This window comes from Camelina sativa, chromosome 20 (assembly GCF_030686135.1).
Source record: "Camelina sativa cultivar CO46 ecotype springtype chromosome 20, ASM3068613v1".
Classification (NCBI taxonomy): Eukaryota; Viridiplantae; Streptophyta; class Magnoliopsida; order Brassicales; family Brassicaceae; genus Camelina; species Camelina sativa.
Genome location: NC_141899.1, coordinates 32,840,336 through 32,867,542, shown reverse-complemented (window position 1 = coordinate 32,867,542; position 27,207 = coordinate 32,840,336). Strand labels below are relative to the sequence as shown.

Here is a 27,207-nt window from a genome sequence, read left to right as displayed (position 1 = left end):
AACTTGTCAATCAAATTCTTTTAATCAAAAGTCAAAACCTAACACTAACAGCTAACCATCACGATTTTTTTTTTTTTTTCAAAATTTGTTTCTTATGAATAAAGAATGACTCGAAAGCATAGACCTAATAAATCTCAAGTCATGTATTGATATATTAATGCCATTAACAATTGTTATTGATGTCCTTGTCTGCTCTCTACTGATTGCCGGCGAATAAAGAAAGACTCGAGGCCGTAGACCTTATAAAATGATCCCAATCCATATTTACATGTTGTTAGCAGCTGTGAATCCGGAGTTATTGCTTGTCAACATGATATGTTCAGAAGTTGAAGTTTACAATAAATTATGGTTATTATCTTAATGTTGATGATGTAAATTAGAGAGATGCTACAATAATGTTGGAGTCAATTGCGATTTGCGAGTATAGATATAATTAGCATCTCCAAAAAATTATTTGCAGTTCAAAAATATAATACAAAAACTGTTTCATGCAATAAAAAAATTATATAATTTCTCTAATATTCAAATTTAAGAAAAAAATAAAATCGCTGCGAACAGAAACGAAAAATCTATTAAAATCATATATTTATACTGTCCTAGAATTCTCTACTTTTTTTTTAAAACTTTTTGATACATCTTCAAACTAATATCAAAGCGGATAATTTGATATGGAATATACGTACCAAACCGCTTTTAAGTTTATATATTTACAATGTTCTTCAAAATTGACTTGTTTAAGTAAATTTTATAAATTTGTTGACAAAAAAAAATTCCTAGAATTCAAATGAGTAAATATATATATATATATATATATATATTACTTTATAATATTAATAAGATTTCTTGAAAAATGTTATAAAATTTGATTACCAAAAACAATTGATTTTGAAGTTGAGATAAATGTGTACATCTATGTGTTACACTCAAACTTTATCTATAATTTTGTATAACATAAAACTTTATTATCATGTTCTGTATTTCCGATTATTTTTTATTTTTTTTGTTAACAACTATAATAAATCAACTCAGAAGAGCAAATGGTGATGAATAATATATTAAATTATCAAGGATCACTTCTTTCACAAAAAAATAAATATTATAGATAATAATTTAATAAATGGTTTAATTCAACCCAAAAATATATACTCGAATTTAATTATTTTAACTCTGTTCGGAAATTAGATAATATTACAATCAGCCTAAAATTAATTTTGATTGCACATCAGGGGAGTTAAACTTCTTCCTAAGCTCAACTAAAATTCAAAATCTGTAAAATGTGAGGAGGACTGATCAAAATCAAGGCAACTAAGAGAAACAATGGCGATTGTCCAGTTTGCTTCAACAAGGTTCGTCACTTTCTCCGACGATGCGTGTGTGTATTCGCACACCAAACACATACTATATGTTGATTAATTTCTGTTATACTTTTAGACTTTTCATCTTCTTCTCCAGATGAGTTTGTGGATTATCTACGGTTTCTATTTTCTAGGTTTACTAGAGAACTTTTTTTTTTCTTTGGAAAGAGCGATACATTGATCATGTTTCCACTTTGACTTTGCATATCTCATTTTCCTTGTTTTGCTTACCAGTGATGTGATGGCTTCTTCACATAGTGCTAACTTGGAAGGTGCAGTAGATAGTGCGTGCAAAGAGATTTTGAATTCATTAGAAAATGATGATGTTTCGAGAGTCATACTTGTTGGTGAAGCTGGAATAGGCAAGACATGGATGGCTCGCAAGATATTCGAGCGTGCACCTAAAGACGAGTCATGCTCATGCTACACTTCTCTCTGGTTGAATTTAAATAAAGATTTTGATGAAGTGTCGTCCCTTTACGAGGATATAGCTTCTCAGCTTTCGGTATTTCTTGATAAGGAAGAGAGTGAAGATGATGATAGTGAAGATGAGGAAGAGGATCAGAATACTCAAGACTTGGGGAGGTTGAAGGACAAGATTCATGATAAAATTAGGAAAAAGAAGGAAAAGGCTGAAACAAAGAATCTTTTGAAAAAGAAGGCCAAGGGCGGCGAAAGAAAGAAGTACCTCCTTTTGGTTTTGGATGATGTAGGAAGCGTGACCAACGAAAAAAAAGTGATGGAAGAATTGGAACTTGAAGTTTTTCTTGCACCTTTCCGACCTCTCAAGATTCTTCTCACCAGAAGAAAAGGAGAAAGAGACTCTATAGCGATGATGAAACCCCATGCCACTGATGAGTTAGATACTAAGTCTGATACCACCGAGGAGTTGGAAGTAAACTCTGATGAAAAGATGAACTCTCATGCCACAGAGGAGGTACATGCTAAGTCTGATGGGGAGATCGATTCCCTAGAAGTAGAATCTGATGAAGAGGTCGAGTCCCATGCAACGGATGGGGAACGGGATTTACTTGACCCCCACACCTTTGATGCGTCAAAGATTTTATGCAACTTCTTTACAGATAGTTATTTGATGGAACTACTCAAGTCCCTGATCAAATATGACTTACTTGAATCCCTTGAGAATGGTTGGTTCTCGAAGCTTGATATTGTGAAAAGGAGCATGGGTTTGCCGGCTGCAGTCGTTGTGCTAGCCAAGTCTCTAAATTACATTTCTCGGAACCTTCAGTTCTCTGATCAGCTTCCTCCAAAGCAAAAGGAGGTTTTATTGGCAGTTCTCTCCTCTTTTGATCCTGAACGTGAAAGAGCTAATCCTATTCTACATCTCGCATATGAGTTATTACAAACAGATGACACCGTGAAGAGTTCTATTGTTGACTGCTTCTGGCATAGCTTGAGCTTCTTTGAGCATTGTGGGTGTGTTTATTACCAAGAGTTGATCGCACACTGGATTCTTGAAGGCTACTTCGATCCTGTTAGATCTGTAACAGAGGCCTATATGGAAGGCCATGAGGTATTGATGGAGCTTTTAGATCGTGGTTTTCTGAAGATACATGAGGACAATGTAGTTATGCCAGAGGTTGCAATGAAGAATTTAATAGATCTTCGGTGTCGTGGCCTGTCAAGCAGATCTCGTATCGCACTTGCTAAAGTTTGTGGTAGTGACAGGACACAAGCTCTTGGGAAAATCAACCAGCTGGATGACATCATGGAAGCAGTCCAAACAACGAGGAAAGGAGACAAAATTACCACAGTTCTGATTAGTAGAAACCGTTTGCGTCGTGAAACTCCAAAAGACTTCTTTGAAAAGCTAAAGGATGTTGAGATACTAGGCCTTTTTGAACCCACAGTGGAACCTTTTGTCCCTCTTTTATCAAAGTTAGTGAAACTTCGAGTTCTTGTGATCAGGGACTGTGACCTACTACAAAATATAGAGTATCTTAAGGCTCTTACAAAGCTAACTGCTCTTGAAGTTTCTGGTGCTAGCTCCCTGATGCAAATCTCTGACGACTTCTTTAAGGGAATGACTGATCTTCAAAGTCTTCATCTCTCCGGGCTTCAGATCAAATTTTCCCCTTCCAGTATTTCTGAACTGGAGAAGCTTCACTGTCTCATCATCAAGGACTGTCCTTTATTGGAAGATTTGCCAGACATACAAGAACTAGTAGAGCTTGAGGTTGTTGATATTTCTGGTGCTCGTGGGCTTCAAACATGCTTCGACAACACATACGGTGACAGGAAAAACACAAGCAAAAACAAAAACTTTTATCTTCTTAAAAAACTTCAGCTCCTTGACTTCTCGGAGTGCCAAATAGAGCGACTACCAATGTTCCAGGACAATGAGGTGGCCGAAAAGCTGCACTCCTTGACTCGGCTCTTGTTGAGAAACTGTAGTAAATTGAGAAGATTGCCTAATCTGAAGCCCTTGTCAGGTCTCCGAATTCTTGATCTTTCTGGCACTTCTAGCTTAGTGAAAATGTTGGAAGTATGCTTTGAGGATAAGTAGGAACTCAGAATTCTTAATATGTCAGGCACTAATCTTAGAGAGCTGCCTACCACCATCGAGGAGCTGTCTAGTCTCAATGAACTTCTCCTACGGGATTGCATCAACCTATATGATATTCCAAACATCCAGAAACTCACAAATCTTGAAATCATTGATGTTTCCGGCAGTACCAAGCTGGAGAAGATTGAGGGATCATTTGAGGACATGTCTTACCTACGTGAAGTGAATCTGTTTGGAACCAAAGTGGAGACACCAGATTTGCCAAAAGAGACTAGAATCTATTGTCTAAAGAGTATTATTCTGGCAGATGGAAAGCGTTTTGAAGGTAAGGATTGGAACGAAGTAAGGAACAAAATGTCAAGTGAGAATGCCAGCTCCTGTGATGCAGTTGTTACATCCCAAGAAATCTCAGAAGAAATAAGAGAGATTCAATCAGATGAACCTCGCGCCAGTGATTGTACTGAGATGGGAGATGAAAGCAAGGAACGTCTTCTCCAAGTCTCCATAGACAGGGATTTATATAAAAATTTACTAACGTTTTGCTTCCGCAAGTCAGCAGGAAGTCATGGAGATTAATGAAACTAATGAGCTAGATGAGGATGCACTAGCAACTGCTGAGTTTGTGTCTTTTGTGGACTGTACTCCTACAAGGTTCACATCTATCTTTAACAAGACTAAATCCATTAAGCATTGCTGGCTAAGGATGTGCACTGACATAAAAGACCTTTTCTATGGTGCGGATGAGGAACATTTGAAATCACTGGAGACTTTGTCGATTACAAACCTTGCATCATTGGAGACTATAAGTTCTGTTGGTAACTTGGAGAATCTGAAGAACCTAAGCTTAGACTGCTGCCCGAAAATCAAAACGATTTTCTCGGAGATGCCTAGTGGCCTAGAAGTCTTAAGTGTAAAGCATTGTGAGAATCTGGAGAAAGTTGTTGAACGAGTCGAACTGTCAAGTCTCACCAACCTGACATTGAAATTCGAGAATTGCCCAAACTTGGAGGGATTTTCCAAAGACTCGGTAAGTTGCAACTTTCTACTCTATATCACCTCTCTTAGTAAACATTTAGGACCATTAATCCCTCTCTTCTGAAAAATAATATTTTTGTAGCAATATTTTGTATCTCTAACGTTTTAGCACACACTTCAGAACTCATCAGGAGATGAACACTTACAAACACTAACTGCCAAAAATCAATTGCATCATATTTTTATCTCTTTTGCAAGTCGTCTTGCACCAAAGCTTGTCTCATTTCAGCTTCATCGATCATAGCAATTTACATTGCGTGTGTATTTGCAGGACTGAGCCCGAAGTGGCATCATCATCACAAGAGTGAAGGTCGTATATGTAGCTGGAGCTAGATCTTCATACACAGTACTATGCATCTTCATAGTCCCATCTAATTTTTCGAATACTTTGTTCTCCGTGTGACTGAAGCTTTGTGTGCTGATTGACAGTCGGCATCAGTGGCGGATGCAGAATTATTTTATGTATGGGGCACAAAACACCTTATAATTAATAATACTAATTTTATATTATATACTATTAAATAAATAAATATTTTGATATCAAAATAATATATATTTTAATAACATTATTGTAAGTTTTTAACTATATATATATATATATTGTATTTTAATATATTAAACTGAAAATAAGCCAAAATTTTGAAAGTATTGTTTAAATTGGTTTATAAATATACTTAATTACATATACTATAAATATGTTTAATTTATTATTATACCAGCAGAATACAAGATTAGCTCAAACGAGTTTAATTTATTAACTATAAAAATACACATTTACAAACTTACAATTCACTATAAAATGTTACAGTTTTCAGTAAGCTATATGTATCCTATACAATATAAATATATGAATTTAAATTTGTTAAAGTTAAGCTGGAAATAGGAAAATAAAATATAGCCAGAAGCCTATAATTTTATTTAAGAAAAAAGTGAAAAAATAAAGAAAATACGGAATGTAATAAGATCAAGTGTTCAACGACATATTCGAACTTACAACCAAAACGTTGCATAAGGTGTTAATTATCCAAGTAAGCCAAAGAGTCTTATGTGCTATGCCTATACTTAGTAGCAAAATTTTAAAAATCAGTGTGGGGCACGTGCCCAACCTACCTATAAGGTGGATCCGCTCCTGGTCGGCATTGTAACATCATCTTACCGACACTCTTTTTAATGTCCCCTATCTCTGTTAAGATATATTTGTCCACAATTTTAAAACCTGTTTTTTTTTTTTTTTTTCCGAATAACTAAAAAATTCTAGGCAAGTTCTATACAACTTACTAGGGAGGTACCCGCGCTTTTATGCGCGGTAATAAGATTTTAACAACAACAGTTTTGTTACTTCATGATATGTTATTTTCTGATTTAACATGTAATAATTGACATATTTAAACATAGTATTTTATCTTTTGAAAAAGTTTAAAATGTTTTATTGGATTATTAAGTACTTTTTGTGTTTGCATATATACATTAAGGTTTATCTTACTAAAAATAAATAATACTCTCAATGTAAATATTAATTGAGTCTTTTAAATAAACAACTAAATTGTAGTAAACAGATATTGAAATTCAATAAGTAAATTCAAAATTTTTAAAAGCGTAAGCAATTTCCAATAGTTCAATATTATAATGTATTATCTCAATTACAAAATAAAGATGAGAGTAATGCAAAGTTGGATTTCAAGTAGCGGTTAATACAAACATACTAAATTTTTTAGACATTCAAAATGAGTAAAAATAAACGGCCAACATCCCATTCTTTACATTTGAGTGTCTAAGCTTTCACCTTGTTGCTTCATCACATGGTTTATGTAATAACGTCCAGCAAATTTAGACCTGTAAAAATATAAAATGTTTTAAGAAATTTTACTTTAACATCATACAAAACTTGTTTTAATATACATAATTACATCTTACATAGTCTGGTGATGCTCCAGTCCTTCAAACTCTGGTTTTATGAAGATCTTCGAAGAGGCCAAAGTGTTTTCAAGACACGGTGCACCTACAGACATTTATAATTTATAATTCCAGTGCCACCAAATCCATGAACAAAAAATATACCTCTATTGTTTCAATTCACATCAATAATTTCTAGGAAGACACTTTTTTGCTCATCGGTTGGCATACGTAACAACTTGTTTTGATCCTCTCTTTGGTCAGCATGTTTATAGTTCCTCTCATCTATGAGAAGCCTATTCTCATTATTATTCATCATAGATTGGTCTAGTTTAGGATTCACAATAGTTGACAGAGAGCTTCCATTAGACCGCATAATCATTTCAATCTCAGCTAAACATAAGTTTGTTATCTGATCCTGACTTAACATTAGACCTGCATTATAGAGTATTTTGATTTTAGTTGACATATTTATGATCAGAATAATAATCGTAAACGTCTGTGTACACCAATATATCATAAAATTTTCTTATATATATTTATATAAAATAACTATATATGTACTTTGGTTGTTCGTACGATTCCTTTGCAAATACAAAATATCTTTGCATAATATATTTTTTGTAGCGACCCAGAGATCGAGAGGCACTGAAATACCTTTTGAAAGAAATAGTATGACAAACAACTTCCTTAAAAACGGCTTAAAACATCATGTACTTTCCTCTTTTATAGCTAAAATATATTCTTTGTCATCATCCAATAATCCCAATGCAAAGCAGGCATCTTTAAATTCCTTGTACACATCTTTACCAACTGACGAATATGATCAGTTTGTGATCTAAGCTCATAATTATTTCCGTTATTTGGAACCATGGAGTCTTTTATATGATCCCAAGTATTGAATTACCCAACATTGGTTACTTTTCCAATAACGTAAACTCATATCAAAATAGTACATAGTACATTAGAAGTTAATTACAGGAGATTTTAAAATATGGAGCAAATGTAACCTACCGACCAAGTAATCATCACAATAAGATTTTTCCATTCGTATTTTGAAGGATTCAAACGTGAAACACGATCAGTTAGAGAATACATGACCATATTATAACCTGCACTAAACGAAACCAGTAATTATAATCAAATTTAGATTTTAAAACGCATTGAATGAAGAATTTTTTAAGAACCTTGGAAAATATTTGAGATTTGTAATCAATCATAAGCTCTGACCGACGTCTATATATATAACCTAAGAGATTGCTATATATTCCTAAATATATAAAATTTGTGTATTTATAATAATAGATATGTGTAAATATATAACATATATATCTCTTCTATATGTTAATTTACTGATTTAAACAATACTTACTTACATCCTAATCTATCGATTATATAAAATCTAAATAAAAGACTAACCAAAATATATTTATTTCCATCTTTATCACTTTAAGTTTATAATAAATACAAATAATCATCCATTTAAAGTAATAATATATAACATATTTATATATATATATTTTCTGAGATATGATAATTTTATTTTTCAACAATAGTTATTTCCATCTTTATCATTTCAAATTTGTAAATTTTATTTGAATCGTAAATTTTATCTTTTGCCAGTATGATTTTTACAAATAAAGGTATATAACAGTTATTTGAGTTGTCTAATATGTATATGTAACTGACCAAACTATATTAGTTATGATCTTTAGATTTAATTGGGCGTCTGGTGCTTGTTGAAAGCTCCGGATACCTTTCGGCTAACAACGTGCACACTAAACTTTTTTTTGAAATAAAAAACAAAGAGTAAGCTCCGGATACCTTTCGGCTAACAACGTGCACATGCACACTGAACTTTCTTACATATATTTATCGTCTTAAATTTACCAAATTTCAAAAATTTGAAGTTATATACACGATTATTTCGTCATTCATTTATGTATAATTTATTAATCTATTATAGAATAAATTAGAACTTTTTCAGAAACCTTTATAAATAAATATTTTCATAAATCCAAGCTTTATTAAAAAATTTAAGATTCTATTATACAAAAGTCATAAAATAAATAATTCTATTGTTAATAAATTAAATAACCTTTAATGTTACAATTAAAAAATTAGATTAAATTAAAGAAACAAATATTATAGGAATATTGTAGGGTGAAAAAATTGTCTTCTCTTTGATCTTGGCTTCCACATCATGTCTTTATGATACCAAACAGATGGGTTTGAAATTTCAGCATAAGCGATTTCTTTGGCTTGAAGAGCTTGTGTATTGAATATAATTCAATCTGAGAATTTAGTTGTTGTAGTCGTCGAAGGAATCATAACATCATCCTCAGGACCATCCTCATTGTAGTATTCTTTAGGTTTAACCTGTTCAATATTTTTTTTATAAAGAAAAGTAATAATTAAAACATAGAATTATTATCAATTCTCATATAACATGATTATTTAAATAATCTACATGAAATTTAAGCTAAAGATAAAAATTAAACAATTTCGTTTCTATATTCCCAAAAATATACATGGTTATTAACGATCAAAGTTATCCTGCAAATATGGCAATCCAAGTGTAATCAACTTATGAAAAAGAAATTATATATAATAGAAATAATTTAACACGTTAATCATTCCGATTATATAAAATAATACCTGATATTAATTAGAAACAAATTTATTTATCGATATTATCTGTTACATTAACAGGAAAATAAAAGAATAATAAGATCCATATGCAATATATTTTTTAAAAAAGATGGAAGATAAATATAAGAATATATTATAAATATTCGATTGAAGAAATTTTTTTTTTTTGAATGTTATTATAATTTTGAGAACATAATAAAAAAAATTAAATTTATAACCTCATCAAAAAGCATATTTATTATACTTTTTTTGAAAGGTGAACCAACAACAACTAAAGCTTTATGATTTATGGATTTGCTTTCCAAGAAACCACTATACGAACAAAAAAAATAAAAAGAATGAGTCGATTAATCATAAAAACAGAAAATCGGAATACAAATAAAAAATGTTGGGAAGATGATTAAATAATTAAACGTAAAACCTCAACAAAAAAAGCACAATATTATACCTTTTTTGTAAGGTGAACCAACAACAACCAAAGCTTTATGATTTATTTATCTTGCTTTCCAAGAAACCACTATACGAACATGAAAATAAAAAGAATCAGTCGATTAATCATAAAAATAGAAATTCGGAATACAAATAAATTTTTTTGTGAACATGATTAAAGAATTAAACGTAAAACCTCAACAAAAAAGCACAATATTATACATTTTTGTAAGGTGAACCAACAACAACCAAAGCTTTATGATTTTTGGATCTTGCTTTCCAAAAAACCACTATATGAACAGAAAAATAAATAGGATCAATCGATAATCATAAAAAACAGCAAGATCGGAATACAAATATAAATTTGAGAACATGATGAAAGAATTATTGAAATTGATAAAAATATAAATTCAATAGAAGAGAGTTTTTTTTTTAGAACATGATTAAAGAATTAAACGTAAAACCTCAACCAAAAAAGCACAATATTATACCTTTTTGTAAGGTGAACCAACAACAACCAAAGCGTTATGATTATTGGATCTTGCTTTCTAAGAAACCACTATATGAACAGGAAAATAAATAGGATCAGTCGATGAATCATAAAAAAATCAAGATCGGAATACAAATATAAATTTGAGAACATGATTAAAGAATTATTGAAATTGATAAAACTATAAATTCAAGAGAAGAGAGTTTTTTTCTTTTTCTTTGTTGAGTTATGGTGAAAGCAATTGATTATATTTATTGTTGTGAATGACCTATATTTTTAGGGTTTCCAGTGAGGAGGTGTATTGTCTACGGGTTTTTTTTCCTGCAGAAGCCCATTAATCTATAAACAATCTAAGCCCATTAATTATCTCAAATCTGTAGAATTTATAGTATAAAACAGAACTATAGTTGTAAAAGGATGTTTTCCAGGAAATTTAGGGATTAATTTAGCAAATTCTATTTTTGCAATTAACTTTTTATGCAATTAGATTATTTCTAATCCGATTTTTGATTTATTTTTAATGCGAAAAATAGGTAATTTTACGTGCAGGGGCAAAATATTTCAACGTGAAGGGCAATTTCATTAATGGTATAATGGTAAAATTTTGCTGAAATTGAATGTGGGATGTTTTCACTTCTAATTTAATATAATTGATGAGACCCGAGACTAAAACATATTATATGGTTCCATCTCCCAAGTTCCACACAAACTAGCCACTCTGGGTTTTTTTGCCTGAGATACTTACAAGTTGAGCTATTGACATTTGGTATAACAAACTTTACAACCAGTTTTTATTTTCTATAATCAACACAATTCAATTCTTAATCATGTTTTTGTTATAGAGTACCAATACCAATAATTTACAATAGCTAGAAGAGTTACAGAAAAAAATATCCTACAGCTACAGTATATAATATACAATTACAGCTCAACCATCACCCACTATCTTCTTTGATCAAGTTTTGCTGTTTAAAATCTTTAGGAGTTGAAGAAAACTGGTTACAGTGATCATCAGACACCGCAAATTATTCAGCAACAAAACCAACTGCCCCCATTGGACAGGTTAGAGAAGAATATGACTGCAAAGGCTGAAGTTGCGCGACAGGGTAAAAAATAAGGAACAACACAGGAATTAACATAGTAGAGTTTTTACTTGGCCACAATGAGTCTGGCTCTAGCATTCTCCTCTGTGGTCTGAAATTGGTCTCCGAGGCCAAAATGAGCCATCAATAGCCAAACAAAGCTGATGAATTCACCTCCTTTGCTTAGTTGGGCTACATGTTGTTTGGGGTCACAGTAAGTTGCTCCATAGCAAAGCATCTCCACCCACACATTGCTCACTATCATCCACTTCGTGCTCCCACTTATTTGCTTAAGTGCATTTGCTAGTCTACTCGCATCAGCTAGCACATTCCTGCGTTGATGTCTCCTCCCTTTTCTTTCCCTTGACTCCCCAAGAGAAGATAAAATCCCATTGCAGACATTCTCTAGGTCTATATCTTCACGGTCCTTCCTCTTCAAGAACTTTTTAGCTTCTCCAGTCTTCTTAACTTCTGCTACAGCTTCCATGAAACTTGCCTTATCGATTCCTGCAACCGTTGACATCATAGCAGGCTGCACGAATAAGAGGTACATCATGTAATCTGAAAGGATTTTGCTGAACTCCCGGTTACATTCATTCTCTGATGTTGCTTTCTCTGTTTTGTATAAGAGCTCAGTGGCAATATGCCACATAAGAATGCTCTGATCATAGTCTGCTTGAGTGACGTAGCGCAGAAGTTTCATGCGGAGTGTCTCATTAAGTATGTCATGCAGCACCCACTCACCCCTTGTAGAGTATATATCACTGGCAGTCTCTGCCCTATCAGCAGCTTCGGATCTTCGCTTAACCTCTTTAAATATGAACTCCCACATTTGTTTGGTTATACGATCACTTGATGTATAAATCACCCGGTTGAGCTGATCAGAGATGCCGAAGAAGTCCAAAACATAGTAGATAACAGGGATACCAAACCAGAATCTCAAAAACAGCTTCAAAGGGGAAAGAGCATAATACAGCTTCCTGTTGTCCGTGTAAGATTGAACAATGAGCTCATTCAACCAACTGCGAGCAAGATCAATCTCATGTTTCATGTTTCTGAAACAGAAGCTGATCCCTCGGATGGTATATCTGACGGCAACATCAATCCACAAAGATTGAATGAAAGCGTCAAAGAATCTGTGGATCCATCCGTCGGTATTGTGGATGGTCGAAGATTTTAGTCCAAGAGAGTACTCAATCAGGTTATATGTATATATGTATTCAGACCATCTGCGAAATATGAATTTTCTATCAAGAACCTTACATTTGCTGCCTCCTACTCTGTGGGAACAATCGCAGGCCTTCCACTTGAGCTTCCTGAAACTGAGGATCCAGTTGAAAACTGTACCGAACAGGGTGCTGTTTCCGTCTTCATCCTCCTTTGGCTTCTTAAATCTTGCAAATGTCCAATCAGAGACACAGAAGATGAATATTGCAACCAAATCAAGTGCTATTCCACTGATGAGCAAGACGTACGTTAGGTCTACATCGAATCTGTTATAATCAGATTTCTTCGCCGTTGCGAAAATGCAGAGAGATGACAGAAGTGATGCTAAGGCCATGAACCGGAAAGATATTCCAATCCAGGTATGGAGAATGTTAACTTTGGTGTAAAAAGTGCCATAGATGAAACTAAGCTCCACCTCTAAAACCCTCAGAGCTTCCTTTGGTTTTAATGAGAGGAAGAATTCTTTGCTGTTGTTCAACTGCTCAGATTGAGAGTTAAACATGAGATCAACCACAAGACCTTTGAAGATATTGAAGTACTTGTAAGCGTATTGGACAGCCTCAAGATTGGTCAGCTTGTTAGGTGGTCTCACTAAAACCTTGGGTCGTTGACCTTTCTCGACCTCCTCGATCCTAACTATTTGGGTAGGTTCTCTAAGCATCTTCCTAACTGAAAACTCCTCCATGAGCCTTGCGTAATCCGGTCCAGGATCAGGATCCTCGAGCATCGAGTTCTTGAATGTTTCAAGACTCGCTCCACGCAATGCTTGTATCCTCTCTACATACTTGATGACTCCGGCTACGAGCATGAGCGATGTGGGTGCCAAAAGATTGTTTGGTATTGAGAGAAGAAAGACATACAGAGTGACGACTGCTTGGCAAACAAGAGCGAACAAGCTCCTGAGCCAGAGGTCATTGTCTTCAATGGCAAGAGCTGTGATAGTGTCAGGACCACCGAGGTGTAAGAGAAGGAAGGTTGCCCAGAAAGCTAAGAGATCTGTGTTTTTTGGTTGCGGTTCGCTTCCTTGATTATCTGAGATCTGTCCCACGGCGTACTCTGCTGCCCAGTTGGCTAGAAGGTAAGCCGACCAAATGAGCAACCGGAAAAAACGACGGTGAGTTCGTTTTCTGTTTGGTGAGAGAAGAACCAGGAATGTCTGAAGAGCAAGACTGAGAATCACCAGACCACGTATGTTCCATTTGTCCCACAGATCCTTCACTTCCTTCGGTATTGCCTCACCCATGTTCACCTTGTCTCCACTCAGGTTTGACTTATTTTTTAACGGAGGTCTTGTTCTGATTGTCTTCTTATAATTTATTCGTTAATCATGTTCCAGTGTGTAAAAAGTCGTCAGAAAAGAAGAAAGAAACAAAGAAAATCAACAACACTAAAAATGGATTTTCCGGCATTGTTGGTATTAACTAAAATAAATAAAAACTAACGAGAGTTGATGGATATGCCATTTTTTTTGGCTAAAAAACCATTTGGTGAACAATTCAAATAAAGTTACAAAATAACCTTTTTCTACAGTTTTTATTTAAAATTGCATATTTTCTTAGTTTATATTGTGGTCTTAAAAAAAACTGAATTAGACAATCTCTTTTATAATAAAACGGAAGTACACAACACTATTTTGTAGACTATATAATTTTAATAAGTTGGTTACAAATAGGTTATAGATTAATTATTGATAAATTAATTGGTTACAAGTTAAAATAGTGTGTACAACTATAATTTATTTTCAAAAATCTTAAAGAGAATATTCTAAAAAATCATTTGATATCTAACTTACCATATTAATTTATAAAATTATTCATCCATATTAAAATCTTTTGATATCTAACTTAACATATTAATTTGTTAATTATCATTATACTGCACCTCTCATTTTTATATACGAGTCTATTTTATGAAACAAATAAATTATCATATTATTTATTATAATTAAAAAAATAGTTTTATTTCTGGATATACCGTAAGTTGAATTTTTTCAAACAAATATAAATTGTTCAATCTATAAAATATTCAAGATTTAGTAATATTATTCTTTAAAAATAATATCTATTGAATTAAAAATTTTACTGAGTAATGGGTCAAAATTTGACTATTTAAATTCAATTTCATATTTTTTTGTTGAATTTTATAGTTTTATATAATATAATAAACTTTAAATAATTTATTTTGAAATATTTTTAAAATATTGAAACTTGATATAAAAGTTAGAAACTATAAACACTCTAAATTGATTTGTTATAGCAATGTCAATAATATGAAAGAATTTCAAGAAACCAAGTATATTAAAAAAAAAGTATAACAATATATTAAATTACTCATAATATAATAACTCGCTTTTTGAACCAAATTTACAAAATTATGTATTATAATGATATTCAAGTCATGATGTAGAATATACATTGTTGAAATAACTTCACATATATAAACTAATACAACATATTAAATTTATATTTTAAAATATAAAATATAGAAAAAATTTTGTATAAATAAAATTTAACCAGTGTTATAGCACGAGTACTTATCTAGAATCATTAACAAAATAAGTGTCTTTTTAGTTTTTTCAAACCATCACATAAATTATATCTTATATAAAATTACAATATAAATAAAAATTATATCTTATATAAAATTACAATATAAATAAAATGAATTTCAACCCGTGGTTGAGCACAAGTCTTAATCTAGTATACAATATGCAGAAAATGTCTACGCGTTTAGACTAAACTAAAAAAAGATAGAAGATACAGAGGGGAAGAGAAGGAACCTTAAGCGTTTAAGAGTTTCTCAATTGCTTAAAACGCACAAATGAATACTACAATACTTGAAACAATTGGTTGGTTTATGTTTAGTTTGGTGCTTCTGTAGTTGAAGGCTAGCTATGCGTTTGAGCTCTTTGTTTAAAAAATACATGACATCAAAATTCCTATATACTCCTTCCGTTTCAAAATATAAGATGTTTTAGAGAAGTTTTTTGTTTCATAATATAGGATGTTTTCAAGTTTCTATGCAACTTTTACATTAGTTTAGTATTTTATATTAGGCAGTATTGTTTCTGATTGGTTGAACTTGTTAAAAGTAAAGATTTCTTAATCTACGTGTTTTAGTTTTTACATCATATATTTTGAAACGGAGTGAGTAATGAATAGGTATTGAATGAGTTATTCCTGTCTGTCCATTTTGTTTCCACGAAAATGAGACAATCAATCATATCTTTTTCGAATGTTCAAAGGTTAAAGTAATATGGCAAAGGGCAAAGATTCCTCTTAACTGTTTGATTAGACCATCAAATTGTTTCGAAGAGAATATCTCAAAAATTTTAGATTTCCAACTAGATAGTACATATGATAACACTCAAAAGTTAATACCTATCTGGCTGCTATGGCACATTTAGAAATCAAGAAATAATTTCATTTTCAATGCTAACATTGATTGTCCTATCTCTATAATACTACGAACACAAGCTGATGTCGCAGAATGGCTCAAACATATACAACAAGATAGAGTCCAGCAACATCCAAACATGCGAGATATGAGAGCTGGAAATTAGAAAAGACCTGCTCCACCTTTCACCAAGTGTAATTACGATGCCAGGTTTGACATAACAACTCGTGAATCGCTAGGATGGGGATCCACATCTCTAACATCTTCACATACTGCATTAGAAGCGGAGAGTAAAGCTCTACTTGTGGCATTTACAACAAACATGGATAAGGGGACTAACTGATATCTGCTTTGAAGGAGATTGTGAACAACTCACAAACATTGTAAATGGAAAGGCATATGATATATCTATCGGTGGAATTTATCAGGATATCATGTTTTGGGCCTCCAAATTTCAACACATTAAATTTGTTTTTGCAAAACGAAGTTGTAATAAAGTAGCACATCTACTTGCAAAGTATGGTTGTTTTTATCTTCATTTTATACTGACTGTTTTTCACCACCTATGTGGCTATCAGACCAATTGTATCATGATTTTTTAAATTCATAAATAAATATCTTATTTGACGGAAAAAAAAGAATGAGTTATTTATCAAGAAATTATAAAGAACGTGGTTTTGACTTTTGATTGAAAACTTAATTATTTGAATTCGGTGAATGATTTTACTAAAGAAAAAAAAACTTTCTTGAAGTATAAAATGTTTCTAAATTATCGGTCTTATTATCATTTTCGTATCCTTTAAAATTATACTATTACTTTATAAAAATTCATAACAAAGATCACATTCCCTATTTATAATGTCTTTTAAATTACGTGGTATCTTAACAAATGTATCCCTTTATAAGATTGGGCAATACTCTTAGGGGGTGTATTCAATCTAATATTTCAAGTGATTTGATTTTTCATGAGATTTTAAATGATTTTGATGATTTTAGAAAAATTGATATGAAATTTTGTAAAATTTTTTTAAATCCCACCTAAAACTATGAGATTTAGATTTCTGTATTTTTAACTAAACAAATGCCTTATCAAATCCTCCAGAATTCCTAAAAGTCATTAAAATTCAAATCCATAGTGGATTTTAAATTAAAATTTTAAATCATCAGTTCAATAACAGTGGATTTTAAAGTATATTTTTAAATCATTAGTTCAATAACAGTGGATTTTAATAGACCTTTTAAAATCCATGATTACATAACAGATAATTTGTAAAATTTATCCAAATCACTTAAAATGTTAAGTTGAATACACCCCACTTAATGTCCTGCACCTGAATAGCTATAGGAAAATGCTCACTTTGATGGTGTTGCTGATGATCAATGGAGAACTGACCTATCTTTTTGTATAGTACTTCTGCATCTCCACAAAACTTAACATTGTTGTAACTCAATCAACTAACATGAAGAACCGCCAATTTTAAAGCTTCAACTTCCATTTTTCCATTTCAATAGGTGTAATATCATGGAACAATGTATCTTAATCTTTGTTAATACAAAGTTTATTGCCAACAAAAAAAAAAAAAGTGTCATTTAAGTCTTCGTCGACTTGAGCACGTTGGTCTATTTATTTTGGAATAAACAAAGACTGGAACTGGAAGTCTGGAAATTCAGTAATCATCTCGATTCTTCATTTCTCTTTTTTTTCAATTTTTTTGAATAAAGAAAGACACTTTTTTTCATATCAATTAATATTAATAAACAAAGACCATTCTTATCCGGTTATCCCTAAACCTCAAATGAATATTTTCCATATCAATTAATATTAAAAATGAAGACACTTTTTTTTACATGTAATAGGAAAACATTTCCATTATTAATTTTATTAATTCTTTTTTTAATTAGCTTAAAACTATAAAAATATCCATTAAAAAGTATGCAACGAAAATGCTCTCGTAGTCTCATAAATCTTAAGTCATACTATATTTTAATAATACATAAAGCAATTAGCAATAGTATAATCCTGAGTTATTGCTGTTCTTATCTGCTCTCACGTGGAGGTTACATATTACCACGTCTCCTAAAGGAAGACAAGTAATTCGAATTTTATACTATTTCTATTGTTGTCTTGTTCAAATAAATTAAACAATAGTTAGTACAAAAAATCTAAGTTTTGTAAAACGAAGAAATTTCACTTAATAGGATGATCTGGACTTACTTAATCCAGTTATGCGAGTGTACTGTGTATGTGTGGAGGGAGAGCACTAATTAAGGTCGATTTTCATCACACCATCAAAATTTAGAACTGATTGTTCAGTGCGTTGGCAAAAACAAAACGGAAGATCATTCAATGATCTTGATTTTTTAAATTTGAAGAAAATGTGAAAGCTGCATAGGCTTAATACTTTTTATATTAGTGTAGAACCAACTTTAATAATAATGTAGTAGTACTGTTGATTTGTTTAATCTCTAAATTGATGATCATTGACTTTGGAATTCGGATAGCCTGTCTTGATGAGATTGTCTCTTGATTTTTATGTATTAGTTATTTTTCAAATATATTATGATGTGGTTATAGAAAATATTTGTATGTATTTACAATTAGCTTTCTGCTCATACGTCAAAAAAAAAAAAAAAAAAAAAAAAAAAAAAAAAAAAATCTCATATCTCTCTTGTTCACTCAAATAATCTCTCTCGGCAAATCAATGGATTCGAATTCGGAGCATGAGTTAAAGCTCATATCACTCTTTTTTCAACTAGCCTCTCTCGAAGATTCGGGTCCGGAGGTCATTATATCAGTTATAACTCAAATAATCTCTCTGGTCAGCTCAATGGGTTTGGATTCGCAGCCGAAGCCGGAGTCAGAGCTCATGTCACTCATCACTCAATCAGTCTCCATCTTCAACTCTATGGATTTGGATTTGCAGCCGGAACCGCTAAGGAAGCTCATATCATTCATTTCTCAAAATCTCGATTCGCAGCACAAGATGGTCCATGATTCAGAAGAGTTCATGACAATGGTTGGACAAACTCTGGCTCTCAAGCCGGAGCCCGAGCTTGAATCACTCATCCATCAAATATTTTCCCTCGTCATATCTATGTATTCAAAGTCAACGAAGTTTATTTCGTTATGCCCTCAAATACAAGTAAGATTCGAAAATGGAAAGTTTCATGTGATTGAACAAGTCTCGTGCAACAGCAATGACAAGTGGAACTGTCTACCTTTAAACTGGGAGAAATTCAGGCTAGTTGGAGAAGATGCTACCCTTTTTTTCTGCCGTGGGTGCAATGGTGAGAACCATGAAGAATATGACAAGGCTTCCCCTGAGGTCAAACACAATCTTCATCCAAAACATTCTCTTCAGCTTGTCTTGTCGCATCACTATGGCAGGACGAGGGAATGTTATTGTTGTGATAAATATCTCAACGAGCTATTTTATTATTGCTCAGCTTGTGATTTGGCTATTAATCTTGCTTGTGTGGAGAAGCCACCAGTCTTATCTATAGACCATCCAAAGTGGCATGAGCATACACTTACCCTGTTTCCAAGACACAGACACTGACACACTTCCTTAACTTGCGACGTTTGCGCCTTGGCTGATTCAAGCAGTCCTTTCTATATATGTTCACCTTGTGGCTTTGCGATCCATAAAAAATGTACCAGCTTACCACATGTCATAAGGATATCACGCCATCATCATCGTATCTCTTTTACTCCTTCTTTTGACCAAGGAGATTGGTCTTGTGGCGTTTGTCGCAGAAAGATGGACAATGACTATGGGGGTTATTCTTGCACCAAAGAAGATTGTCTGTTTGCGGCTCACGCAAAATGTGCGACGCGGAGAAATGTGTGGGATGGTGTCGAACTTGAGGGAGAGCTAGAAGAAGAAGAGAAAGAAGTTGCACCGTTTGAGAGGATATGCGATGGTATCATACAACATTTCATTCATCAAGATCATCATTTGAAACTAGATTTCAACACGTATACAGGTTACGACAAGAATATGATTTGCCAAGCATGCGTCAGGCCAACCTTTTCTGGTAATATATACTCTTGTTTTCAATGTGATCATTTCCTTCTCCACGAAGCATGCGCAAATCTTTCTCGCAATATACATCACCCGATACATCCACATCTGCTCACGCTAGTGATAGGATACGATAGTGTTATAAACCCAACAAAACCGTGTTCAGCTTGTCCTTGGTCGTATACAGCTGGTTACTTCTATCAGTGCAGTGAAGAAGAATGTGATTTCCGGCTACATGTGCAGTGCGCTGTAATGTCTGAGCCATTATACTATGACAGTCATATGCATCCATTATTCCTTACATCCAAACCAGAAGAGGAAAGAATTTGTTCGGTTTGCGAAGAGTCCGGACATTGTTCCACGAATGAAACATTCAACTGCATTGACTGTGACTTTACTTTGTGTTTCAAGTGTGCAACTGTACCTCAGAGAGCAATTTATATGTATGATAAGCACGTTCTCATTTATGGGAAGGAGATAAGTGGCGGGATCACTCATTGGTGCGAAGAATGTGAGAGAAAAATAGAGCAGGGCGTAAGATTTTATATTTGCTATGAGTGTTGTGTTTCCTTACATGCTGGATGCATGCTTGAGGTGGACTTATACACGATGCCTGGATCATCATGATTGTACTACGGTATCAAGGTAGATGCTTTACCCCAATACTTTCATACGTCACTCAACCTATTTGCTCTTGAGAAGCATTGTCGACACAAATTATTTTCCAGTGTACTGCATTTTATATCTTGTTCAACATTATGTATTCGTGATTCAGGCGATTAGAGATGAAACATCGCTTGATGGTCATTGCTATGTTTGTAAGAAGTATTACTGAATTTGTATCATATAATCGTCGTTCCTCTTCCTCGAAGCACTTTCTGTCAAACCTCAGCCTTTTCTGGCGAGATCTAAGATTTCCGTTACAACCACATCTACTCACTTCAGTAGCAGGGTATGACGGTCAGACGGTGTTATGAGTGGTGAGAATAAATGTTCAGCCTGTCCTTCGTTTTGCACAGCTGGTTTTTTTCTATGTGTCCTAGAGAATTATGTCATTTTAAGCTACGTACATGTACCATGCGCCACAATTTCTGAGTCATTAGTCCATGGAAGTCATGAGCATCCATTAGAACTAACATGAATTTGTATTCTGTTGTATTTCCACGGATATATAACTCAGAAGTATTTTGATTTGCATCGTTGGTAATTCTTGAATTTGATCTCTTACGTTCTCATGCACATCTTTTTAGAAAGCAAAGATGCTTTGGTTGAGCCAAAACTCTTACCATCCTTTCTCAAACCCTCTCCTCACAATCCCATATATTTTGGATCTACCCTTCTAAGCCTTCTTCTGTATGCTCCAAAATGCTCTGCTCTGCTCTATGCACTTCTCTCAAATCTGCGGTGGAATGTATCTGATTGTGTTTGGTGAGATGGGAGAAGAGAGGATGACACAGACGAGAAGCTCGATGTGAAAGTCAAGGAGGGTGAGAAATGGAAGGGAAGAAAATCTGGCGGAGCCAGTTCCAGAGGAACATGAGATCCATCGTCTTTAGCCTGAGTTGATTCTCACAGTGTCTGGAAGATATATGAAACAGCGCTCCAAACGAATGGGAAAAATCCTAAGTGGTAAAAAGTGCATAGAAGAGCTGATAAACAAGTCCCCTCTGCACTCGTAGCATAAGAGGATAAGCAAAAAGTGAACACTCCGAAGCAGTCAAATTAAATAGTAGATGACGAATCTGTAACACTTGAAAAAAAAATCCAAAACCAATATATAAACATGTGATTCCAGAACATCGAAAATTTGGTGCAATGTCGAGAGCTTTATTGCAAGCTGGTAAATAATACTCCATACATAATAGTCACGTCATGAAGACGGAAGCTCTATCAAACAAACAAGAGAGATTTAAAAGAACGAAACACAAAAGAAGGGAAAATCAACATAAGTAGTCTTCAGATTGGACTCTCGGGTAGATGATGATAATCAAAAGCAAAATGATGATGGTGATGATGGAGATGATTATGGTTCGTAACTTATTCGAGTCATAAGTAAGAGTCTTTGGGCTTAACCAGCGATTCTCCTAGAGTAGCGATTTGAAGGCTGTGTAGGTCGGAGGAACATGTCACCACTTTCTCCCATCCACCCTGCCTTCATTGCCGGTTGTTGTTTACGACTTTGAGTCCATCTTGCTTCCATTGTTGCTTTTGCAGTCTCTGATGCTCCACGAGAAGAAACCCAGTTCTTGTCTGTAGATACTGCAACTGCATCATTTCGATTCATTCATTCAGATGATAAACAAGCTTTATGAAAGAAAAATGAAAAAAGACGTGATGTTACTTACGAGGACTCTTCCTTCCAGGTGGTCTATACTTTGCGTCTTTAACATTATAACTTCTCACAGGTTTGTTGTTCCATGCGGTGTTCTGGTTATTATTATTCGCCATATCCAACTTCCACTTGGTGGCACCATTGTCAAATGCAGCATTCATCTTTGGAGTAACGTAACTGTTGACACCATTGCCAAAAGGAGCAGTCGTCTTTGGAGCGACATAACTGTTGACACCATTGCTACAAAGAGCATTCATCTGTGGAGCAACATAACTATTGCCACCATTGCTCAAAGCAGCATTCGTCTTTGGAGCAACGTAAGTGTTCAACGGCTTATTAGCATTATAAGTCGGAGCCGCTGGCAACCGCTTCACAGACTGCTGCTGATCCAGAGACCCTCTCGGTACAGACGGCTTGGGCCGGAGAGATGGGGGAACATAGTAGCAACTCTGGAAGAATGGATGCTGCAGAGCTTCTGCTGTAGTCGGTCTACTGCAGGGATCCCACGAGCAAAGGCGCTCAATAAGGTTAATCGCATCTGCACTAGCATATGGCATCAGACTTGATAGGTGTACACCGGGAAGCTGCAAGATAAACAAACAGATTGTTACTAGTAACCTTAAATGTAAAATCAATGACGCTTTCTTTCCTAGATATGTTAGAGATAGAGAAAAAAATACCTGAGGGAATTGGTAATTGATAACGCTGGCAAGATTCAGCCCCTCCAACCATGTCTCTTCAGTTGGGCTGCCTATGACACTACAGATTTTGTATATCTCATCTGCTTCACTGCATATATTAAAAAGGTGACAGTTAAACTCAGTGGTTCAGCATTCAAATATGCAACATTGTTTAATCCAGACAAATTCAATCAACCATTGACAAATACCTAGCTCCAGGAAAAAGAGGACGAAGAGACAACAGCTCCGCCATAATAGCACCCATCGCCCACATATCTGAAACACAAATAAATTACCCCATTGTTAAGCACTGGATTACAATATATTAAACAGAAACTTCTGTTACTGGTATATTGGGAAGACTAACCAACTTTTGACGTGTATACATATGACTGTAGTAGTACTTCAGGTGCTCTGTACCTGTGGGAAGTTTAGAACAGAATTAGGGTGAATTAGGAAGAGAAGAGATATGGCACAAATCCACATATGTGCCTGTCACTATCAGCATTGGGATCACTGAACTACACCTACATTGATTTTCTGAAGTATTGAACAGAGCAATCAGGAAAGTTAATCTTACCAGCGTGTAGAGACATATTCTGTGTATGGTGGACTTGAATTGATTTCCCGGGCCAGGCCAAGATCAGCAATCTTAATGACATCTTTCGAGACCAATAGATTTTCTGCATCAGATAGAAAAAATTTACAAATGTTTTAGTGACAGGACTAATGAAAATTGACTGCGATGAAAAGCCCTGAAACTAATACAAATCTCCACAGCACATGAGCTGATGTTGATTGGCAACTCAAGGCTATTAATTACCTGGCTTAAGATCACGGTGGAAGTATCCATGCTGATGCATATAAGAAAGGCCTTGGAAGACTTGAAAGCACCAATTTCGGATATCAGATTCGGCAAAATGCTTAGGGCGATCCTTCATAAGCTGGTAAAGATTGTACTCCTGATAGATAAGGGAAAAAAAACTTAAGAGCAATGGAAAAGGAAAAGTGTTGGCAATAAGATTAAACATAAAGCAATCAGAAGTATACCATGTACTCGAACACAAAGTATAGGACATCATTTTCCCGGATAACTTCCTTCAGCTTCACAATGTTTGGATGATTCATTCTGCTAAGCGACTAAAATGAGAAAAGAGAGGAGTCAGCGAACATACAGTTAAAAAGACAGAAACATTTCAGTGAAGGAGATACATTACCTTCACTTCTCTTAGATTAACACATTCTTCCCAAGAGAAATACTTCTTTTTCATTCTTTTAATTGCCACCTGTCCATAGAAAACTTCAGTATCCTAGAAAAAAGAACATATTAAACAAGTCTTTATCTCCCAATGGAAAAAAACTTACAACTTCACCCGTCTGTTTACTGATTGCTCGCCAAACATTCCCAAAAGTTCCGTCACCAACTTCTTTGAGTAACGTATACCTACAATTGCATAAGGCATCGAGAAGTAAACACAAACCATTAATCGAGGGGACAGAAGCCAAAGACTAGAGAAAAGATAAGAGAAATCGAACTTACCTCTCCATTGTCACTAGGTAAAGCAAAGTAGCCGCTACTATTTATTTGTGGGGAACTTCTGATATATATGTCTATAACTAAACTTTCCAGTTGTTTGTATGGCAGCAAGATCAATAATTCTCCCGCAGGGTAGACCAACCGTTATTTACTTTGGGTATCAATGGGTTGACCATCAAGGCAAACGAAAGACTTTAAAAGAGAAGGAAAAAGCATACTGAGAACTTGGAAGACGCACCAACAAAAAGTAATGTTCTGGGTAACAGGACGAAAGCAACGCTCACAACATTTCACTCAAGGGGTTCAGAGACTCGAGGAAAAGGCACAGCTATGAAAAGTCAAAACTTGAAGAAAAACTGAAACATCCTTCTTTAACCAGCTCTAATAAGAACAGGATATGGAAGAGGGACTAACTAGTTTATGACTGCAGGAACAGATTTAGATGACACTCTAGGACTATGTGAAGGTAAGATAACTTGCAAACATCAGCCCTGCAGGAAACAAAGATAGCATACAAACATCAGGTTCCAATTGTCCAACAAAGAAAGATACCATAAGTATTGACTTATTTGACGTGCTTTTGAACTCTTATCCTCAAGTTTCCTTTTTGAGTTTTTCATAAATTCTTGAAATAGTTTTTTCATTTTCTCCAAATTTCCATATTTTATATTCACACTCCAAAAAAATCTTAAGGAAATCTGACAAATCTCTTATTTCCCTATTAAGATAGGGAAAATATATTCTACTTTTACCACAGCGCTAGGTCCCTTCAAAATACTTCACAAAAAGACAATTTGTAAACTCAGAAAAACTCATCTAATCTATTCAAACTTCAAAGCTGTGTACGCTAAAATGCAAGTGTCAGCAGCTTAATCCAAAAAGACATACCTGAATCAGAAATTTGCATCACACCTTCCGTAAAGATCGCAGAAGGTCTGACCACTAGGTGCAGTTCACGAAAGAGCCAATAAGGAAATCTGTGCGTGCAAGAAACCGCCAATCGAGTGCTTCTTGCATTGAAAAAAAACGATACTGGTAGCAGCCTGAGCCGATGTAGTCTTGTTCCATATCTCAAAAGAAGAAAATCCACTAAAAACGAAGCTTAATATAACCTGACCAAAAGAAGAAGAAAAAAAACAACATTAGAAGTGCAACGAGCTATGTACAGAATAGAAAAGGAACAAAAACAATCCAATAAGCACGCAAGCCCATTCAAGGTATCATCCAAATATGTTTTATCTAGAACTTGTCCTACACATTAACAATGAAATCCAGTTCTAATAGACTCCAAGCAGTACCAGCAAAAGTAATAAATCTACATGAAACCCTAAGAAACCAAACTGTAATCAATAAGTACAGAGTAAACCCCAATTCATGATACCTGAGAAAATTTCACAATGTCTAAACTCCTAAGTACACCACCAAATTAAAAAACAGCCCAACCATAGACTCAATTTATCACAGATCTGAATGAAAGAAGAAAGCTTTACAATCCAACACAAGAAACATAACAGGAAAAAAAAACCCAAAAAAAAAAGCGTAACCCTAAAAAAATCAATCTAAAAAACAATTCGTACACGTTCAAATCCGAGATCTCACGCGACTCCAATCATACAACAACACCCAAACCAAATCAAAACCAATATGATTGAGCGCAAAAACAATAGAACTAAGAAGAGAATCAAAATCGCATCAGTCAAACCACGAGAAACAACAACAACAACAAAAAGACACGGCGACCTCGATATTTACCTCAACAGCCAAGAGGCATAAACTCCGTCTCCGACGACGGGAAGAGACTGTATCCAGAGCTTCTCTCTTATCACAAACTCCACCGCTCTCTCTCTCTCTCTCTCTCTCCTTTCTCTTTCTCTCTCTTTGCCGCGTATTTGTGTGTGGTTCTCGTGATAACAAAAAAAAAAACAAGAAAAATAATAAACCCTACTTTATAATATCTCAGCTAATAAATAATATATTATTCACCCATTTATTTATGGTCGTGTTTCGTTAGTGCTAAGCTACAATCTCCTGCGTCTCGGTCTACAGTATTTCTTCACATAAAAGTCGTGGATTGTTTTTACTGACATCATCTTCAATCTGAACCGTATGATTATCGTATATTTTAATCTTTAAGTAGCTTTTTTTCCTTAACGTTAACTTATTCTCAGCTTTCCATTCTAAAGTTGTAACAGAAGATAAATACTTGCCTTGACTTTTCCTACAAGTTTTTTTATTTTTATTTTTTCGTTATGTTACCTTTCCTTTTTTCTGGCTCCTATTATTTCCATTTGTTGGTCAACAATATAACCAGTTTTTGATTGTATATAATAATTTCAATATAAAATAAACTAAATATAAAAGTTCATAAAGATACAAACGTGTGATTTCTCTACAATTGCTGCGTAGTTGAACACAACAAGGCTCGAGAGCATGATTAGTGGCATAATCTTACGTGTGATGTTGGCTCTATCTACCAAGCTTTTAAGTCAATTGACACGCTTCCACTAAAATTTAATTAATTAAGGTTCCCTCTTCTGCTTCACTAAA

The 27,207-nt window shown here is 34.1% G+C and overlaps 2 protein-coding genes and 2 pseudogenes across 4 annotated transcripts; 2 read left to right on the top strand and 2 right to left on the bottom strand.

Annotated features, from left to right (window-relative positions):
• Nucleotides 1-1,317: 1,317 nt before the first annotated feature.
• Nucleotides 1,318-11,498, top strand: LOC104772858 (putative disease resistance protein At5g45510; annotated as a pseudogene).
• Nucleotides 11,120-13,967, bottom strand: LOC104771771 (uncharacterized). Its single transcript, XM_010496347.2, has one exon. The coding sequence runs from the start codon at nucleotides 13,931-13,933 to the stop codon at nucleotides 11,531-11,533; it is 2,403 nt and encodes an 800-aa protein (XP_010494649.1). The 5' UTR covers nucleotides 13,934-13,967; the 3' UTR covers nucleotides 11,120-11,530.
• Nucleotides 13,968-18,711: 4,744 nt separating this feature from the next.
• On the top strand, nucleotides 18,712-21,310 carry LOC104771770 (uncharacterized; annotated as a pseudogene). Its single transcript, XR_015593955.1, has 2 exons — nucleotides 18,712-20,756; nucleotides 20,887-21,310. The product of XR_015593955.1 is annotated as an uncharacterized LOC104771770 (transcript).
• A 607-nt stretch (nucleotides 21,311-21,917) lies between these two features.
• LOC104771768 (cyclin-dependent kinase F-4) lies at nucleotides 21,918-26,820 on the bottom strand. 2 transcript variants are annotated; one of them, XM_087506487.1, is made up of 13 exons: nucleotides 26,413-26,820; nucleotides 25,549-25,772; nucleotides 24,664-25,151; nucleotides 24,489-24,567; nucleotides 24,341-24,409; nucleotides 24,174-24,263; nucleotides 23,947-24,085; nucleotides 23,704-23,806; nucleotides 23,491-23,543; nucleotides 23,333-23,399; nucleotides 23,124-23,232; nucleotides 22,457-23,027; nucleotides 21,918-22,376 (listed from the first exon to the last, which is right to left on the bottom strand). In XM_087506487.1, exons 3-13 carry the CDS (start codon nucleotides 24,669-24,671, stop codon nucleotides 22,180-22,182), a joined length of 1,485 nt encoding a protein of 494 aa, XP_087362613.1. In that variant the 5' UTR covers nucleotides 24,672-25,151; nucleotides 25,549-25,772; nucleotides 26,413-26,820; the 3' UTR covers nucleotides 21,918-22,179. The 2 variants fall into 2 exon arrangements, with proteins under 2 accessions (XP_087362613.1, XP_087362614.1); XM_087506488.1 differs by having other exon boundaries at nucleotides 21,918-22,370.
• Between the last annotated feature and the right edge of the window lie 387 nt (nucleotides 26,821-27,207).

Bases quoted from the DNA above. Each gene is read 5' to 3' on its own strand.
- LOC104771771 (XM_010496347.2), bottom strand. From the start codon at position 13,933: ATGGGTGAGGCAATACCGAAGGAAGTGAAGGATCTGTGGGACAAATGG.
- LOC104771768 (XM_087506487.1), bottom strand. The intron at 24,086-24,173 runs GTATACTTCTGA...CTTATCTATCAG, and splicing joins ACTTTGTGTTCGAGTACATG to GAGTACAATCTTTACCAGCT. The intron at 23,233-23,332 runs GTATTTGTCAAT...TAATATATGCAG, and splicing joins CCTCTTTTTCCTGGAGCTAG to TGAAGCAGATGAGATATACA.